General features: G+C 26.8%; 1 protein-coding gene across 2 annotated transcripts in view; it reads right to left on the bottom strand.

Annotated features, from left to right (window-relative positions):
* The window catches only part of LOC112600414 (protein outspread-like), an 84,278-nt gene that overhangs the window by 34,450 nt on the left and 26,478 nt on the right, over positions 1 to 23,350 (bottom strand). For both annotated transcript variants that reach the window (XM_025347627.1, XM_025347619.1), the window contains exons 3-4: positions 17,920 to 17,985; positions 4,773 to 4,970 (exon numbers count right to left, since the gene is read on the bottom strand). In XM_025347627.1, the coding sequence (XP_025203412.1) occupies positions 4,773 to 4,970; positions 17,920 to 17,985 (264 nt within the window). The remainder of the gene's footprint in view (positions 1 to 4,772; positions 4,971 to 17,919; positions 17,986 to 23,350) is intronic.

Here is a 23,350-nt window from a genome sequence, read left to right as displayed (position 1 = left end):
AGGAACTCGTATTTAGTATAATATGTTATAATACTTAACTAAATCATATTAGATATAGATTAAATACATAGATATCCTACAAACATTTCAAATAATAAGCAATTCTGACATAATATTCTCAACATTGTTATTAGTTATTGCACATAATATCATTTACACGAATGTAGTTTTTGTAAATTGAAATTATTACATAATTATAATTATAATTATATACATATATAAATAATATTGGTATGAATTAGCCATAGTGATGAAAACATTAATTGTATTATTATATATTACCTATTGTTTTGTGTAATCTATTTAATTAACCTATAAATTAGAATTTTGTTAAAATGATCTGAGATAAAATACACACTAGAAGACGCTGATTTTTTTATATTGACTCTCAATCGCACTTACATAAAATCTATCAATATAAATATTGTTTTAAACTTGATTGTTTATATCGTCGCTTAAAGGGAAACCATAAAAAACATCGAAATGTCGATTTTAGTTATGTCCTATAATAACGTATACTCATTAATTAAGGAACAATAGTATCAACTATCGAGTGACTAATATCATTCGAATTTTAATGGGGATAGCCATTGCGAACATATTCTGAATCTAATAATATATATTTATAGATAACAGCGTAAAATATAGGTACAACTTTTATATAATTGAGATCGTAATCTGAAACGCTTTTAACTTTACATCGTTAGAATCAAAACAATAAGAAAAAAAGTCAACCAAAGTCTCTCATAAAACGTCATTTTGTGGAATGTGTAAGTGAGTGAGTACGACAATAAAATAATATAATATAAATCGCGTGGGTGCGGGATAACGCTTGGCAAAACCCTTATGGCCCACCTACGCCAGCACTCAAACATTGCAGGACTATCCGATAGTCAAGTTGAGACATATAATTTTATTGTTATAGTATACATTATTTCATATCATGAAACCAATGAAATATACACAATGATATGAAATCGTCGTTGTTGGAGATAAAAAAAAACAAAAACTAAAAAAGGGTGTGCTCCATTAAACGAGCATAATCGGTTGTGGTAGTTCATGATAAACTATCACTACTGCTGTTAGCTGTGCAAAAAATGTATGTAAATCAAAACATACAATAATTCTGTACCAACCCTGCTGTCTATAACGATGATAATAAATCACACACGACACACATACACGGGTATAAGGTATACTGCAATTGCGCGTCAACCAGACATTCGATTATACAATTAACATGTGAATTGTGATTGAGCCACTGCAGTGTTATACAGTGTGATTCATCTAACAGCTAGGCCTCACTGTATCTTTTATTTATGCAATAATTAAAATTCAGATTTTTAGATAAAAGTATGAATTAAGATTATCATAAATAAAACAAATTTAATTATATTTAGCTAAGTAATTCAGCAAATTTTAAAACCGTTATATAGTCCCAATGGGCCCAATGTCTTATGCCTTTATCTTTGACTATTATCGTTGGTACATAACATAAACCCCATTAGTATTTCGATTTAGATACATTGAAAAGTTCAAAAAAACCATCTGCCTAATAATGTGTACAACGAAAAAAGGGAGTTATCAATAGAAAAAAAGAAGTTTGTACCGCTATACGTATGTGGATACTATCTATAAATGCTGTATAAAATTTATTTGAAAATAATGTCTATTTCTATAAATTAGTAAAAAAAAATGTCAGAATTTGAATAAATTCTTATTTAATGAATCACGTGGGGGTGATGATACTTGATTAATCACCCTGTATATACTTGGACGACCTTGAAGGTATTGTATATTTATATTATATACGTATATATACATGTATACTGTGGCGTGGTGGAGAACATTAGTCATTTTTTTCCTTTCCTCGCTGTCAGGATGGCCACTGCCGCGCGCCTTCTAAAATGTGCTTATTATTATTATATGGGAAGCCCAAGGCGAATTCCTTAACCGTAATTGGCCAATCGTGATCGAGTTTACGAGTAAATATCACCCGAGGCAGTTATTCCTCTCGCGGCGTAGACGTTATATCGTCATTCGCCGATTCAGCGTTTATCGTACACAGTATAAAATTATACTAATGTATATATTTATATTATACACATATTATCAACATTCCTTTAATAAGAAAAAATTAATGTTCCTCGTTTCACCAATAAATGTCAGTCTCAGCATCATGACAAATTTTTTTGGCGTTCGAAAGTTGGATTGTATATGCGTGCACAGCTCGTTGCTGCCGGTATTTAAATGATGTTTAGTTAGAATCGATACGATCAAATTGATCAATGGTCACGGCTCGTTAAAACTTCTGTCTATATACGCGGTCTTAATTAATATATAAAACAATCTACAGAGAGACGAAAAAAAGGGAAAACGATCTGGTTTATAACCAACGCGTGCCGGTGTTCCAAGACAATGAACATCGATAAACTATAATAAAAATATACACATACAATCTTATATTATTACATAAACAGGCTAATCTTCATTGGTTGCTATTCGTAAGTGGTTTAAAATATTATAATAATATGATGGGTATACCAGTCTGGATTTATATATTTTATATACTATAGTCTCAGTGACCGAGTGCATTAACCTTGTTTAAAATGCGTTTAAGAATCATGATAATATTACGATCTACTATGATATACAAGTAACATATAAGTATAATATATAATATATTAATATATAAGCGGTTATTAGTAGGGAGACATGATACAGGCTTAGCTTCCTCAAATATTTTTTTAGCTCCACAAAAATATTTAAAACATTTATGATAATTGGAAAGTTTGGTTAAACAAATTTGTTGTACTTTTGTAAATTGAGAAACAATTTTTCATAAAAAAAAATTAAGATTAATTTCCACCGATGTTTTTTGTATACACATACATTATAAACATTATATATACACAATGTGCTATCCATGATAATAGCGCAACTCCGCATGACCCAACGAGTCAGAAATTTATTTTTAAATCGATCTAAGTAAAAAAATATATTTGTAATAGTTGTGAGAATAGAAAAATATGAACAAGTCGGATGAATCGGCTGAAAATTTTACTATTAAAAATGTTCCTCTTTCTTCCACCGAGATCTTCGTCCAGTTTGACAGCGCACAGACTGTTTCGGGTTTTCATAACACGTATTTGTCGTATACACAATAGACGCGTTGTGTATTATATGTCGTGTAGTATTTCTAACGATAAACTAGATCACACAGTCTGCAGCGTACGTATCTAAAGCGGACCGAAACGAATGGATAGAGAGGGAGGCTGATGAATCGTAGGATTTTGCTGACACGCGGCTGACATATGTGAACATAACAGATCGATACTATAGTATAGCATCTATATAGTATACATCACGATCATCGGGAAGATAGGCTCGCAATAACAGTAATAATATAGATCGGAATATCGGCTCTGGTTGGATTGGAAGTCTCGTAACCGGTTTATCTGGGTACCATTACCCATGTATTTTTTTTCATATGAAACAAAACAAAGTTAATAATTATATATATTTTATAGGCCCTCCGAAAATACAGAAAAAAACCTATCACGATCGGCACTCCCCACAAAATAACAGACGACGAGTTCTTTTTCGAACGATATAATAGTTATGTTAGAAAAAATGACATAATGACAGACACGGGCCAATGAAAGTAATTTTATTTTCAATATATAACCTCGAAGGCACGATTTAATCGTTCAAAATAATGATAAAAAACAAATGTATAAAATGTAAATGGTAGTCAATTTTAATGCATTTTTTTCAGCAATGAAGAACAATTCCTTCAACAAAGTTTATAACTATACAGAAGTTTGATCTATCGATTTATGTAATAAATTATAAAAATATAAATACATCATATTGGAATCAATTACAATAAATAATGCATTTTTAATTTTCTATCATTTGTTTACGTTTTTAATGATGAAATTAAATCATTTGCATACCTTAAATGCAGTATACCTCTAACATCTATTATTTATTTTTATAATTTACATATAATAAAATGTAAACGTTCTCACGTTGAATTTACAACTAATTTATATTTCTTTCGTACATTTAATACCAGAGGCAAACAAAATTAAATACAAGATAAAAAAATATATAATTTATTGATTATTTATATGATACCTGTAACAACAATATATAATATATTTATATATATAGGTATTGATGTATTTTATATAATACTTAAATGTTCAACATAGTACAACTTAAATTAAATAATGAACTCAATCATATAAATTATAATAAAATAAATCAGAACATAATGCTACTATTATTTGTATATTCTTAGCAATAATATTCTTGATTTTTTGATTTTACTTTTACATGTTATACCTATGTACAATATGGCTAATATAACATGATGATAAACATTTTTGAAGAGAAGAGTCACTTATTGATGACATGTTCTAATGTACTTAATATTTTTATCATTACTAAATCTTATATTAGATCTACTTGAGTTATAAACAACTAAGGATATTAATCGATAGTGTAACGAAGATCAAATTTTCAATTAAAGAGTTAGTATAAGTATTTAAGTGATAATTTGTTGATTTAAATATTTAATAATAATAATTTGATTCAAATTAAATACAGTTATGAAATTATTAAAATATGAACTGATAGGAATATATTTCGATTACATCTGTGTAAATAACTAAGCCGTAAACACAAAATAATTTAACAATAATAACTATACAATTTGTTTTTATGTATATTATATATTATATACAGTATATAGTTAGGTATACCTGAGTAGTATGACGCATGTATGAGGTAAGTACGTCCTTCCAACCCTTGGCTTCTTCTCTGCACGCTCCTCTGACAAAATGAATACTCCGGTCAGAGGATGTAACAGCTAAACTGTGTGGATTTCCTGTAGCTTCGTCAGCTTCTTCTACTGCGACAGCTGTGAACATATCCAGTCTGGCTTGCGGTACGGTGTCCGGCTGAAAGGAAAAAATGTATACATATAAATAAAACAATTTTTAAATATTCATCATTGACGCCTGTGTATATTTTTGTTACACGGTAAGAAACCAAGACACTGCACTGTCCGGAAGCCATTCCATTCTAATAAACGCCTACGTGGGACATTCGAGGACATAAAATACACATAACATAGATTATTGATGGACGATCCAAGTTTTTGAAACAAGGTTACGTAGTTATATTTTGACATAGACGATGATGAAGAATCAATTTATCTAACCACAATAGGTTTGTGCGTCTTAAATTTGAATATCACGTAGTACCTATCTATATATATCAGAGTATTATCAAGAACCTATAGCTATACATATAATGACTTCAAACAAGACTGTGTAAGAGTTTGCGACGATAGAAGCAAAACCTATGTGTGAGTTAAAAAACCTTATTCTAAATATTGATAGATATACGATCATACACATGATATTTACATACAAATAATTAAATAATGAAATAACACTGTTTATTGTCCAAAAAAAAATGTGTATTTATGGTCGCATAAATTATCATTCAACTTCCGTAAATAAGGTGAGGTAACCAACAAAATATTATTTTATATAGGTACACCAAATATTCGCATTCATTGTCTGCCTGAGGATTATTTTTAGAATTTTAAAGCTATGTAATGTATACCTAGTAAATTGCTTTTTTTATTCGTGTAATAAATACGTTAAAACAAAATGTTCAAACAATATTATGATAAACCTATACATTGAGTGTTCTAAGAATTCGAAATAAATAGGTAGGTATTCTATACAAATACATAATAATATTAAAATTTTTAAAAACATCGGCGATAGTACAAAAATCAAACGAGACCCATTAAAACTTGATATTTAATTATTTTTTATACATTTTTTTTTTTTTTTTACTACAAATAATATCACTTTAAGATATAATACGCAAAGCGCTATTTTATTCTACCAATGTTTAGTGGACTTGCAAATATACACTAAAGAAGTAAGAGATATATTTTGGGACTAAAATTATCATAAAGTTATAAGATACGATAAAATTTGTATTCTGTCTTAACACCGAGCGTTGTAAAAAAAAAATATGGTAAAAACCATTTAGTCGTAAACATAAACGTCAAGTGTAATAAAAATCATTAAGAGCGCCAAGAAATTCGTATATGTGTACTTATTATTACTTAATACTTAGGTACCCATATTTATTAATATTTGTCAAAACATTTTAAAGTAATTTTTTATCTGAGAACCAAAAATCTATGTTTACCTAAGTTTTACACAGATATACGCTAAATATATTATAAATGCGTATAATATACATACACGCACCAATATAGGCTACCTAATGCATCTAAAGCAGTGCATAATGTGATTATTTTATTTTTGTGAAACACATTAATAACAATAGATTGAAATCCACTTTTTGTAAAAGTTTTTTTAAACACCATATTGCATCAAATTAATACATTTACTTAAACGCCATAAATAATAAAGATAATGATGTAGGTTTACAGTGTCGCTGAGTCCGCAATACATGTATAATATTATATACCTTTAATCTTTTTAACTATATGTTTTTTTATTTCTTATATATATATATAAGAAATAGATAGATAATCGTGTACACGTGTAGGACCACCCCCTTCATACATCCAGAAAAATAACCAAAAACTAAGATACCTATAAAAAGTTAGTAATGACTGCAGCAACTTAATAGCGTAATAGATTCAAAAAAATGAATACTATTAACGTGAGTTAATAAAATATTTAATAGACAAATATTAATTAATATGTGTGTGTGTATGTATGTATGTATACATAATACGATATATCTCCGCGATACCAAATGTACATTGATACACTTTTCTGCGGTAGCAGTACCATGTCAGTTGCATTTTATTTATAATAGATTAAACGAGATATCTATCTCATAAACGATTTAATAAATTCAAAAAGTAAAAGCTCAATAAACACATTTAAAAATAATCATCAAACAGACGTGTAGTTATGCTATATATACAAAGATGTTTCAATTTATCGTACACTAAGAACTCGGTGGGTAATACGCTATAAATAATAATATATATTTTTTACAATAAAAAAAAGTTGAACACTGATTATGCGATATTCGCATGTATACACAATAATAGTACAAGAGGCGTCGGCAGTCAATCTTCATGATATAATTATATTTATATATTATAATATACCTATATACAATTATTATAGAATATTTTATCTTAGCAGCGGAATCACCACTGAGGTGTCCACATTACAACAATAAGATAACCACCAACGCTGTCATTGCAGATTGGGCGTATAATTTTTACTTCGTAGGGCACACGCTGCAATGACTATTTTTTCTCAATTTTAAAATAAAATAACTAACTATATAAAAAAAAACATAATAATCATGATTCTTTATTACACGCCCAAAGAATATCGATACGACGATATATGAATGATATAGGAAATTTTATCTAAACATATTATATTAAACTATATACATAATAGAAATATATATTATATATATTATATATGTGAAAACACGTTCAATGGGACCTATTATTTTCTAGAAGATTAAATAAAAATAAAAATAAATATTGTGTTTACTATGAACCTATTAAACCTATATATAAATACAATTTTGCAAAATTTTAATAAAACATATTGAATGTAGCTATAGTTAGACTTATAATTTCTATTTTGTTGGCGAAACAACATATTTGATTGTTTATCAACTCCGTGAAATTTATATTTATATTTAAACTTATATATTCTGCAATAAAATAATCAAAAATAAATAGAAAATTATTTTGAAAATAAATTTTCAATCAACTAAAAATTGTTAATACAAATTATTTGACTGTTGATAATTATTATTCAATACACTTAAACATCCTACCAACATCGTTGTATTATAAATCAAACCCCACAAACAATTCACCATCAATCATCATCATACGATATGATGGTCGCGATATAGCATGGTAATGAAAACTAATTTGATGGAATGTTATGGTTATTGATAGGTTTTTCGCCAATTTAATTTATTACCACATAGTACATTTATTATATACGATACCTGCAGTTACCTTTATGGTAATAATAATTAGCCGTCACCGCGCCGTGCCTCGCTGCTGGAGTTCTATTGACCAGTGTGTATGAGGGCACAGATGTACAATAAAATATATCCTTTAAAATGTCCGATTTTTCGTTCCTTTTGCAATTTTTTGTTGAACATAATATTATTATTCAGTTAACAACGATATGATTATTTAAGTACGCAAATTCTATCACACTAACAGAGCTCTAAGCTAGTATAATATTAATATATTATTTATTAAAGTATTGATGGTATTGTGTATTTCGTAAGATATTGGAAAACTGCACATACGTGTTTTCAAGGAGAATATAATTACGTGCACCGAATCGGTGGACGGCAAAATATTTTTAACATATACAAGTATAATGTAATGAAATATAAAATATTATATTTTCATAAAAGTGTTTCGATATATTATACTATAAAGGAGGCGAGGTGAAAACGGGTAAAAAAAATACTAGCACCATTTTCCACGGTAGCCTATAAGAGGTGAACGGACCCCATTGGGTTTCCGTGTTCCGTCGTTCGCCATCATCGTCGTGTGTACATGCAGATTTTATATTAGCCTTGATAATCATCAATACATAATCACGATAATAATAAAATAGTGATAATAACAACGATGCGTTGAAGATTAGACGATGGTTATATATACTTGTATTATTATTATTAAATAGCTGGCTGCATGGGCAAGGAGGCGTGTTTTTATAGAGAAGCAAACATAATAATATATGAGCACGTTTTGTGAGGGAATTTTATTGAATACGAACAACAAAATGAAAATTAAATAATGCGTAACTAATTATGCGTGATATTAATCATTGCGCATCATACTCTTGGTGTATTTTTAATTTTAATTTAGGCACATAGTTTTCTTAGGACATTTTATTAATCAAATATTATTAACCTGATCGTCCGATATGATCCTATAGACTTGATTTATTCAAATTAAATTCCATCGTTTTACTGTAAATTATCAATGACTGCAAATCATAATACTCATTAAATATATTTTAAATAAAGAAAAAAATTAAAGTACATTAATAGTATAAAATACTGCTAATGGAAGAAAATTATTTCGCAAAAAACAATTATATACAGGTAAGTTGTACCTACACTCTTATGAATGTTTTATTTTTTCCATTTTACGAAACACTGACAATAAAATATGTACAACTACTTATAAAATATCTGATGATTAATTTCTATGGAAAATTATTATATTATTGTTATTATAACTACAATAATTAATAAGTTCCAACGAATATAATATATTATTCTTTTTCTAATTATAAAAAATTTAATGATAATTAAAATGACCCACAAAGATATTATACATAAAATAAAATCAATTTAGAGAAAAATCAATGACAATCATTATTATTTTATTCACTCTTTATAATATTGATTTAAGATAATAATTATCGAACTATATAAAACCATAAAATAATAAATACTTGAATGTTACAGTACGATAAATTCTAAGAAATTAAAAAAACATCAAATTTTTAATTCAATAATATTGTTCTCTTTAAATTATTGCTATTCAATATGTTGTATGGTATTTTATGTTGATTCTTACTAGTGAGTATATACTATAACGTCTATAACCATTATATATTCTAATAGGTAATAAAATACAGATATATATTATATATACCTACTAAACACAGACAAAGGTCAAATATAATACCAATTTTTAAATTTAAAAAACCATTGGTTGTTTGCAGATTAAGAAAAATTTATTTTTTTGAAATTAAAATTAAAATTAAATGGATAAATAAAAAAAAATTGGTTAATAATTTAACAATAAGAATTTTACAAAATATAATTGTTGATTATAAATAGGTAATTCAATTTGTGATGACAACGACAGTATACAGTTACTACAATGTACATGCACTTTAGGTAAATTTCCTTATGTCAAATCATATAGGTTTAAATAATATAAGTATACTAAATGTATAAAGAATTTGTGTATAAGTATTTTAATACTGTTTTTGGTGTTCAAATATTATTTTAAGTACCTACTTAAAAAATATAATATTCGAATACAAATTCTGAACATGTATTTTTATAATATTTTAATTTTATATTTTAATACTCTTTTTAAAAAACAAATGTATTTATATTTATAATTCATAAACCTGGTTAACGATCATTAAAAATACAACATTTAGCATGAATACAAAAAACTTGATATTATAGTTTTTTTTGTTATTACCATGATGTAAAATAAATGTATAATATATCAATAAAGTATATCTTTATATATACAAAATATAATAATGATTATTAATAATTAATGTAAGACTGTGGAAAATATTTTATTTAAACTTTGAAATTCGTATATTGGGTAAAAAAAACTAATTTAAAAAAAAAAAATTCTCAGAGTATTTGAATAATTTTTCAAGATTTCAAAAATGTATTTTGAATAACTATTTATCCTACCACAAAATAAAAGTATTCTTCACAATGTTGACCAACACATATTTTTAAATGCAAGAAATATATATTACGTAATAGTTGAAAGATTTATACCAATTTTGTAAGATCACAACGTTGTTAAAATATAATGCAATTATCCAGTTTTAGTTAAAACTAAAATTGAACCAACCAATAATAATTAAGCAAAATGCACATTACTCTCTCTTTAAATACGTACATTAGTTGGACTTTAAATTTTGAGAAAGTAAAACGTCAAGATGACAATTTGAACTCTACTATACTATTACGACGCACTCGTATCACCTGTTTTTATATTCACATTTCACATAATCGAACTCGTTATAATATAGGTATTATAAATTTATAACCAACTAGAAAATGCGGTTATATATATCTGAGCGAAACGAAGGAAATTAGTCGACGAACCGAAATGTTGAGGTTTTAATCAGATAAAGAGGATAATGCAAGAGACACCACTATTTTACACATACATATATATATATATATATATATATATTATATTATATATATAGACCGTGTCGAAAACGCTCTTACTTCAAAAAAAGTTATCCGTTTCGATTTCAATTATGTATATCACAGCTGTAGGTATGCTGAAATTATTAACATTATTTTTATTTATATTGTTTTTTTAATAAATATTGTTACTTAATAACATAATGGTTAAATACTTAAATAATATACCTATAGTGAACAATGTAAACTGTCATAATGTACTAGCTGAAATCATGTATTAATATTACAGTTTTATTTATTATTAATACCATGCGTCAGTACTAAATATATTTTTAAACAACCTTATAAGTATGTTTCATTTTTAAAGTATTAAATATTATAATTTTACAAATTTATAATTATGTTTTACATCATTTTTTTACTAAAATAATAAACATTTTCCGTAGATATTCTCATATACTAATTTTTTTCTAAACTTTTCATGTTTGAAATAAGAACGAGCGGCTATGAGTTTAACTTGGTTAGGTACCAATATTTTAATGAATTTTTCTACTCCCAAAATATTTTAATTATTTTTATTTTAAGTTTTTATTTAAAAGACACTATTATATTAAGCAAACATGTAATAGCCTATCGAAATTTAAAGAATATAATAATATATATTTGTTCAAGATGAGTTATTTTTTAATGTTAGACGTTTATTAAGATACGGCAATTTCCAATAAACGGTAAATTCTAAACCGACAGTTAGTCCAGTCAATTTCAACAATTTTGTGTTTAGCCCTAAAAATATATTTATTATACCGTAAATTAAATAGCATAATTTCCTCGAATAGCGTTCATATCAGGTTGAATTTTATATTTTAAACATTAATAATTATTAATTAATAACAAATAGCTTTGTCGATTCTTACTATCTTTGCTATTGTTTTTATACTCAACTAGTTACTAGGCCCAATTACATTTTTTAAGCTATGTATAAATAATGTATTTTATTAATTTAAACGTTCATGTACATAACTTTATGCGCTTAATTAATATTTGAAGTAATTATGAGCTTATTTTTGATAATTTACAACATACCGTAGACATAGTATATAAATTTAAAATAATGAATGGGTTAATTAAGTACATAGACATTTTTCCTATACATATACATCCTCCACATAACATATTGTTCTAAGAATGCATTATATATATATTATAATCAAGATTTTTGTGTTATTGTTACAGTCTTTGTTTGCCGGTTTCAATAAAAAATTTTGAAAATAACGAAAATATTTTCGTCATAAATAGTATAAAAGGGGAGTTCTTATGCCACCACCTCAACTAAACCTAACTAATCTGGTGGCGATGGCGGTGTTGGCAGAGATGTGGTGGTGGCATCAGAATCCCCCTTTTTACACTACTGTCATAGATTTGCGATTTATATTTTAAAAAAAATAAATTATACTTAAACTAACATATTTTTGAAAATGTATAAAAAACATGTCAATGTTGTAGGTGTATATAGTATGCATACTATTTATATCTAAGTACACTATCAAGGTATTAATATAATTTTAACTAATTTCTAATTTGCGATTTTCATATAAAAACCTTTGCATATTGACATATCGTTAATTTTATTTGTTAAAATAATTTAAAAAAATACAATAATATTTCAAAAATAGTAGATTTTCAATATCATAAATGAAAAACGGTGTAAATTATATGTAGTTACTAAAATTATAGAAACGTTATATTATACGATATTAGGTAATGATGATTATCATATAATATTAGTACACGCCATAAGAAGCACTATTATTTGTTTACTCGAATAATATTTAGTACTTAGATAGTAGCTATAAAATGTGACGTTTTCAGAGATTTGTAATAAGTCATATACAAACTACTACTGTGTTATAAGTGTAAATATGAAAATTTGGTAGTTAAATAATTACTTATGTAAATATTCGTGATCATACGATTTATAGTATAGCCTGAACAAAAAACAACGTTTAGTGGGGAACAAATACGGTGAAATATATACCCTCAAAACCCCATCACATACAGATATAACTAGTATACAGATATACTAAAATATTGTTCACTTGGGACGGGTGGTTTACACATGTTTTTTACCATTCATTGTGTGTTGAGAAGATAAAGATAAATGCGCATCTACTTAATATTAAAAAAGGAATAATATTCTGTAATAGTACGCGACTCCCTCTTACATAATATAAATCGTAATACATCAGTGAACATGGTTATAATAAAACCATACATGTGTAATTTGTTTCATTTTTTTTCATTAACGCTATTTTATTTTTATTTTTATTTTTTGTGCTCACATATTATAATAAAATACTCCAAATCAGTGACGTAAATACGGGAATGTAGGGAATGTTGCTGCATTAAGTCTCTAAGTTAAGGAGATCTTTCTAAATACTGTATTTTTTGTCATTAACAAAATTTAAAATTTAAAAGAATAATAATTCATTTTAATATTAGAACATTAGGTATTATATTTTATAATATACGACTATACGAGTACATTTTGATTATTTAAATTAATGATTACGTATATATTTATAAATAATGAACAATTAACAGTTTTATTTTTAGAAATAAATAGTTTCACAGTCCTACGTTCCAATCAGTATAAAAAGTATAAATTTAAGTTCTACTTTATTATAAAGAAAACATACGGTTATAACTCTGGTAACGAAGAAATTAGAAATTTATTACAATATAATTACAAAACTACAACAATATTTTGAGATAATAATTGATAAAGCAGCTGATATGCCTAAAAAATGTAAAATTTCAATTATTTTTGAAGATATAAAAAACAAGGTTACTAAAAAACACTGATGAACTTGCACAAAATCATAAATTTGACAAACAAAAAACAAATTTTTTCTTTATGTCTAAAGAAGATTTTAGATTTATTTTTATTTAACACTTAAAATAGTATTGACTTTAACAAATTTAGAACTTAGAGATAAAACAATATTCAAATGACTTTTCTGAATCATTACTGATTCAATATTAATTGGCATATAAGAACATTAAGAAACGAAATAGAAAAAATTAATGCTATAAGAGAATTTACTAAACTATTAATAATTAAATATCATGATATGAGTAGCAATTTTCCGGAGGTATGTTCATTACTAATTATGTTTTTAACAATACCTGTAACAATAGCTACAGCTAAACGGTCATTTTGAAAATTAAGAATTATAAAGTACTATTTAAAAAATTTCATGGGGTAAGAACGGCTATCCGATACCGCGTTATTGAACATAGAATCAAGAGAAGCAAAACGCATGGATGTTACGTAAATTATAGACAACTTTGCGAATTTAAAAGCTTATAAAGTAAAGTTTTAATTGTTATAACTAATTTATAAAATACACTGTTAAAGACATATAAACTTACATTTTTCTTTTACGATTATTCCGAAAAGGAGAAAGGCATTTAAATTTTTCGCATTAGAGTCGAATTTTTATATTTACGCCACTGCTCCAAATTGATATAACATAATGGAGAGCACAAACATGCAAAAACACGGCTAATAATAATATAAGCAATACTCGAAATGATTGTAGAAATACAGTAGAATTATGAAATATAAGATACTGCAGTTTGAGATTTAAATATCTAGGAAAGATCAAAATATTTATATTGATATTAATATTTTTTGCTTTTGATCATTCGAACAAATAAAGTTATTTAAGATATTAGTTTATTCGGGTATACCATATTATCACATATTATGCTAAAATATGGGTATATCTTGTACCAGCCAACGGAATAATGAATGATAATTTATTTGAAAAAGTATATAGGTATATAATATATACTATATAGCATTTACACAATTTTCATTATGATTTCTACAAGACAAAAATATTGTATATACTGTATAAATTGTTACACTTTACAAAGTGACAAAACACATAAAATAAAAAAATGCATTTTAATAATACGAATAATCGTCACACTCAGACATGCTGTCATACAAATGTTGGTACAACATTGCAAATTTGAATTCATTTGAAACAATTTTATGTTGATACAATATGTTTTAATACATATTTGAATTAACCTGTTATCAAACTTAGAGTAAAGTTAACTTAAGGTAAGTGCATAATCTGTGTCTGTGTACATCGATTTTATACAATACATACACAATCATTTTTAAATTGTAATATTTTACATTTTATTTTATATTTTCATAACTTGTTTAAAAATTAAAATATCGTTAATAGCCGCGAATTAGAAGTACAACTAATAGTGTCTTTATCTAAATTTAATAATAGGTCAATTCACTCCAATATTTAAGTGAATAACACAAAATTGGATCTGCTGAACTTAAAACTCGACAGGTATATTGTACGTTTGTAACAGAATCAACATGCAATATATATATATATACGTAGTAAGACGTCTTCTCGATAAAAAAAAAAAAAAAAAATCACAATAATTCGATTATTGTTTCCTTTGCCGTCTAACTTCGAACTATATAGTATTATTAACCAGATTCATCTGCTATTACACGTTCGGGCAACGCACAACGCTGCGGCGGGCGCGAACGAGAGACGTAAATATGTGTGTGTGTGAGTGTGACGAGCGGCGGCACATCTCATCACACACACACGCTCACAGACACGACACATACACACGTGCACGCGAACACGCATATGTGTGAGGGAATGCGGTCGGGGCCCGGGCCGACGACGAGGAGTTAGTGCGCATACATATACGACGACGCGCGGCACACAAGGTAGATGACCTTGGGATACGACCTCCATCGGGCCAGGTGAATGTTTGTATAATAATATTATTATACTATCCGATGTGTGTACGGATAATAATAATATGTATCCCACCACGACGATGATGATTTTCGAGTAACCGAATAGCCGATGGGGTAGATGGTGCAGAGATTGAGATTAATCGTGAGAGAGTGAGTAGACGATCGCGCTGCATCGTTGATCGGCCCTGCAGATTCGATACAATTATATTATTGGCGAACTATCGACGGACACGCATTCCTCGACGACCGCGGTGTTCACCCTTATTTGTTATAACATGCGTGTATAGATCACGACATTTACGAGTTACACTTTATTGTTGATAGGGGTATTTTTTATTATTCGATACGATGAACATTACGCCTTTCAGCGTGCACGAAGACTAAGAGATCTATAAAATAGTTATATATGGTTTTCTGTGCTACGCATAATACAGGGATCTGTATCATATATCAAGGATTTAAGACGCAATAATACATTATACGCGTTTCAAATCGATTAGCCTCCCCGTCGCCGTCACCGAAACCACAATAATACCTACATAATAGATCGCTGCACGGATGTCCGGGATACAATACGTTTATGTTCTATACTTTTATATTATATGATATATATTTCTATACTATACTTGGAATATAGGCACTTTACACTTCTACACAGAAAATGTCTCGTGAATATTATATTATTATTAATAATTAGGAATATTATCCTAAATTCGACGTGTCTGATCGGGGCGACCGTAGTTACAGAATAATGTATTTGTCTTATAGAATAGGTACCGGCTATATTGTATGAAATTTTAATTACACCATTTTTATTTTTTAATTTCCTGTATGGGTGGTTATATATTCATATTATGCATTATACCTATATGAGATCGGATGTCATATTGACGTGCCGACATTATTCAGACTGCAACAAGCAGCAAGGCCAACTGCATTAACCAGTGACCACGATTGATTAATTTTTAACATAGTATACGCATTTTAAACCACATTTCAACTACCTACAACTGTAACTACGTCTTATGTAGATATACGAGTATATTTTAGTATATTTAGTATAGTAGTATATTTTTTCGTCAATATTGTAACATTTCTTTTTTTTTATTCAATATAAATTTGTTTCGACAGGAATATTTTTAATTAGTGTTAAGATAATACAAATGCAATATAGCTTCAAGATTTTAATTATTTTTTTGTTTTATGAAATTAAAATTAAATTACTTTTGAATAAATAAACAGTATAAGTGCTTTATAACGAGTCTCGTACAAACAAGTTATTGGAAATATGTAAAAAAAAAACAATTTTAAATAAGGTTATTACTTATTATTATAAACTAATAATAATTAAAGAATAACTAATCATTATATTATAATATATTTAAATCTAATACCAATTAGTATTGAATACATGAGAATTTTGTTAAATACCATTTGACTATAATCTTGTAAACCGTGTGAAATACGTTTATTTTATTGTAAACATTTATTTATTTTTATCATATTAATGATATAATTAAGGTTTAACTGAAAAATATTTTTTTACGCATTTTAAGATTGATTTACTGTTAATATTAACTTTTTTAGTCTTACGTAGTTGTTTTAAGATTTGGCTACATTCTTAACTGTAAAAAGCAACACCGTAATCTATGTGACATGCTATTACCATATTAGACATTATTCATACCCAAAAAAATCGAATTCATGTTTAATGTTTTTATAAGTTTAATACATGAACTGGAAATATGAGCATTAAAATTTTTTTTTTATTTCGGGGTTTCTACTTGATTAGGTAATCAAATGAACAAATTTTTAAACATCTAAGAAATGAAAAAAAACCTCGGTTGGACCATATAAATGCGTGGATCGTGGGTACTTGCTGCAGGGTTTATAATACGAACGACAGCATGTCTATAAATACGCTACATATTACATATATATATAATTTTATTTATATGTGTATATGTAAAGCCCCGGACAATGCCAACAATTTCTCCAGCTGTCGCAGACCATATGGAAACCATTATAAATAAAAACTCGCAATGAGCTCACACGTTTTGTGGCCTATATGAGATACGTTTAAGTATAGAAACACTCACGTGTTCGTCCAGCGAATAAATCAGTTCTCCGTCGTCGAACAGCACGAACCACCTTCTCTGCCATCTCTAAAAAAAACAAGATATAATTATGTGATTACTATATTCTTGAGTCTGACTCCAATTTATTTGCTCATGTCTTAAAGTTAAAAAAATAAAAATATATTAATAGCTAATAAAATTCAAGTTTTTAAAAGTTAATTATTTAAGTCAAATTATAGTTTTAATCAGATGTTTATTATTTAATGGTTATTATAATATTTTAGTTGATCTATTGGATCTCGATCAATATTGGATTTATAGGTACAATACTACAATGTTTAAATCAATATCATGTGCAGTTATTCATACGCAAAATTAATAGATTGGAGATAATGGTGTCAAATTCGGTCCTTAAGGAACGTAGCCACGTAGGTTCTTATCCAAATACCGTTAGGCTAGGTAAACGCTGAAAAGAAATACCAAATCATTCGATACTCTTATAACAATACACTGCAGTGATGGACAAGCCTCCTGTAAAGCGAAGGCGAGTAAAAACTGTAGTTACACAATATATACTCAGGAGTCTGCAAAGGAACGACAGGTCAAATATCGCTGAATCTCAATCAAGCGCATTGAATATTACATTTTATTTTTTCTGCAGACACGTTAGAATTGGTAACAATAATATTATAATACCGTGAGTTCGGCGGTGACGGATATCTACTTATATCTATATGAGTAGCTATTATATCTAGATCACCGTGTTCTTCCATATAATGTGTACATTATCAAAAATATGACACAGCAGCTGTTAGTATCTTAAATAAATTAAAATATAATATTGAAAAGAATGGTATACATAAAAAATGTTCATTTGTTGTGGGTTTATCAAATAAGTATGTTAAATTTATGAAAAATAACAATAATATTAATAATTACTACACCCCACTCTTAAATCTCAATACTTGTACGTTTTTATTTTTATGGATATTCAAAAACACCGGAGGTAATTATTTATATTTTCCGAGTGCACAAACGACGCCGCAAATGTACAGTGTAGTTTTTCTACGTATATAGCATAACATATTATAAATACATATTTTTCGTATTTATTACAGTTCGGGTAAAACTCGATGGGAAAACACTTGCTTAATAATGAGATTTTAAAACATCTTATACTTCGCACTGTTCTATAATTATGATTTGGCAACACGTGGGTAAAACTGCGTCGCCGATTTCTCTGTATTATAAAAATGAGGATAATTGCGTATACTTAAGGAGCGGAACGTCAGTGTGCTAATTACCTTAACCACGTTATGTATGTTATTGTGGCACAGTAAAAGGACTAGTTATCTTATTGTGGTCAAATAAAATGATAGTGTTTAAGAAATGAAGGTGAATGATGTATATACTATTATTATTCGTACGCTCATATGTGCAGCAGCAGCACGCTATCAACGTTGAAAATATTGTCAACTATTCTGAGGACCATAAGACGTGATTGAAATTACGGAAATGAAACAACGAGCCACCGCATTACAGTAAAAATAATAACTAATTTGTCATTATCTCGCAGTTGTGTGACACAATGACAAAAGACATATTAACCACTAAAATTTGCAAATGAGTAATTTAAAATAAAATAGGACGCATTAGATTGCACTTATATATTATATTAAATAAAATTATAAATAAAACTACATTTTACAATAGATTTTCTATTTTATTATTAACCGGCATTTTTATACCTATGATAGTCTATAAGTACCTACTACCTACATTAAATTATAGAATATTCGCGTTATCATTTAATTGTTTGTTAGCAATAAGTGTTTGATTTTACACACAATTATAATCTTAAAATCAATAATAAACATCATTATAGCCTATTATAATAATAGTTTATTGTATAATATATTATACATTATACGTATATTTTATCAAATATCGACATATATTATATATGTATTTAAATACTATACAAAATAGTTCTTGCAAAAATGTATTATAAGTTTAAACGAGTTATTGAAATAAAAATAATATAATCAAATACTTTTTTTTAAGTTGGTATAACTTAATAATATTTTTAAAATATAAAAAATTACTTATTATTGTAAAAAAAATAATACACGTAAAATAGATTCAAGTGAAGAGTTTATTTAAAGTACATGGGTACCTAACTATTATTATTATTATTATTACTTACTGCAGTTATATTATATAGGTATTTCCTATTGGTTAATATGCCATACTACAATAAAAATGTAATACGAGTAGGTACAAAGTAATAGTGTACACATTAATATATGGCCTTCTATCGTCGCCGTTAAACTTTAAACTGTATATTTGAAAATGACTAAGTTGAATAAGTACTATAAAAATGCTTTGGTTGTGTAGTAAAGATATAGAATATTACTAATAAAAATAAGCAACCAATATTGACGAGTTAACATTTTGTATTTATACTTCAGATTCAATTTTCAATTATATTTCACCGATGCAGTGGTGCATCAATGTCGGACAGTATATTAAATAAGTAACTAACAACAACCAAAGAAATAATTTTTACTTGAAAAAAAAACTTAATATATACACACACGTCATATCATAGAATAATGTTTTAGTTAGAAATGCACAATATATTAATGAATTAAATAATGTTTTCAATACTTCATTTATTTAATACACAAGTATTAAATACTCGCAAAAACTGACTGTGAATGTCATTTTTTATGCAGGTAAAGCAAAACCGGAATATCATATAGAAGCGCCAAAGTTAACGCAATTACAATATTGTTAACATCTCAATTTTTAATTTGATACACGATATTTCTTAACAGTATATTGATTTTGTAATCAAATTTAAGTTAACTGATGTTTCTTGGCAATTTACCAATTGCGTGTTTTTTGCAGCCTCTTGTGTAGTGTGATAAAAAAAGTTTTGTAATTGATTTTTTTTTTACTACTTAATTTATATATATAACATGTATACATAATACATTTTACTTGTAGTAACAAGATTTCTAATTGGAACTTTTAACGGCTACACATATCATAAGAGCCCTTAAAAATCCTAAAATTAAATACCTATAAATTCGAATATGATCTTGAATGGCGTGACAACCGAATTAACAATAACTATATAAAATAATAGTTGAACTTGAAATATTAATATGGGATACATTATTTTGAATATAATTATATGTTTTTACATTTGTTCTGGACAGCTTATTAAGAAAAAATTTAATTTAATATTAACTTTAACTTATTTAATTCAATAATAATGTTTTTAATTACAACTTTTAAATGTTTATATCTCTATTAGTATAACTCTAATATACGTTAAGAAAACGCAATTACAGAATCAAGTGCATCTTTATATATTATATTAATTAAAATAACTATAGTTATAGTTCGTTTTGTTTTTGTTAATATCCAAATAGTAAATCAAATAAATTATTTAGATACTATTGCTCTGATTTTGACAAAATGTATTTTAACATATGAATCAAATTTTTGGGAATACCTATTAAATTTACTTTATTATACTGCAGAAAGCCTTAGAGATTTGAGAACATGAAATAATATGTTTTTATACGAAGAAAAATTCCCAAATCCACTAAAAGCATTCAATTTGTTTGTTGATGACGATATAAACTCATTAAAATCTGATCTCATTTTATGCATATATACTATAAGCTAATATTTGCATGTGGATCAAATTTTTAAAATGACTAGTCAGTAGTCATATACATTTGCATTTGTATAATGTACAAAAGTGTATAATTTAATTGGGCTAAAATAATTTAATCACATAATAATGTATATTCTATACATTTTGTATATTATAGTTAAATTTTGTTTGTACTAAAAAAACGAGTTTTAAAAATACTGAAGCGATTGCTCTGTTGTAATAGATGTTTTTAATTTAATTGATATTGTTAATGATAAATTATTATATAAGATTCTGAATGGAGGCGTTGTGACAGTCAGCCTCCATTCCTAAAGAAGTTTTAAGAATTTACTTTAGAATCTAAAAACTGAGTTATTTATATTTTTTATTAGTAATCATCATAATAATATACTAACATATGTTAATATGTTATTGCAATTAACTTAAAATTAATTCCGCATACCATAAAACAACGAGAAAAGATCCATTGTATAAATAACTTAAAATCAGTTTAATTGCGTATTAAAAATAATATACACATAATAACTAAAAAAGTATTTAAGAATTATATTTTTGAATTATTACATAACAACTAACATTTTTAAGAAAAAAGTCGATAATTTTTGTTTAAATGTCCAATTTTTTAAAAAAGAAATAGAACTTCAAATGTATACAAAATATGTTTATCAAAAATCATTTTTAAAACAAACATAGTATATTATTAGTCATTACTATACTAATACCACTCAACTCAAAATCTAAAAATGTATAAGTGTACCTGAATACTTTCAAGTTTCAATTAAATCAACGTTCATAAGTTTAAAACGGGAGCAAAATATATATTGATCAATCGAAAAAAAGAAGCATACTTCAAATAATAACGAAAATTATGACATGCTATGATATGTGAACTAGCTAACTCGAGGACAATGAACCCATTTGGCAGTGAGATGATTGTTTATTCGCACACACACATACACACTTGATTGTGCGGGTCAAGTCGATCCAACATATATGTAAAGAATAGAGAAATAATAATAATAATAATAATAAAAACAAATCGCCCATCATATATTCCCTCTTTTGTGAACACGTATTATTATGCACACATGCGGTTTTCGATAATGATATTGGATTGATAACACCGGAGAAATAGTACAGAGGTCCCCAGGTGGCCGCAGTTGTATCTATATTATAAATATATATACATTATACATATATAGATATACCTATGGTATTGGTAATCAAATTCGAACAGTACTACAGATATTATAATGATATGTAGAATAGTAGCGGTTCTTTTAATCCAACAAAATAAATATGACTTGATACATTTTTGAAATTTTAATTACGCTTACATTGATTGGTTTTACTATTCATATAATATAACTGCAGTTATACCCCGGAGATTTATAGTGAGCATAATATATCAAGTCTAAATATAAAGAGTTTTACAATAGAAAAAAAACATGGAAATTGAAACATTGGAATTAACTACTGAAAATACTATAGAAAGATAAGATAATATAAATATATTGATAATAATAATGTTCATTATTCATTATATTACAATAACATAATATTACTGGGTTAAAATTTTAATTTCGAAATTATATCCAACACTATAATTTAAAGTTGCAAAAACTCCTTTAGAATATATACTGTAAACCCCTAAAAATAAATAAAACGGGTTTATAAGAACAAAGTGATTTCTTTTAAATTATTAAGTGTATATGTTGGTGAAAATCTGTAGTTTAATACGACTCACATGATATTATA

Source organism: Melanaphis sacchari, unplaced genomic scaffold (assembly GCF_002803265.2).
Source record: "Melanaphis sacchari strain LSU unplaced genomic scaffold, SCAv2.0 Contig0_pilon_pilon, whole genome shotgun sequence".
Taxonomy (NCBI): Eukaryota; Metazoa; Arthropoda; class Insecta; order Hemiptera; family Aphididae; genus Melanaphis; species Melanaphis sacchari.
The sequence above is the reverse complement of the archived record's forward strand: the minus strand, read 5'-3'. Positions and strand labels throughout refer to the sequence as shown.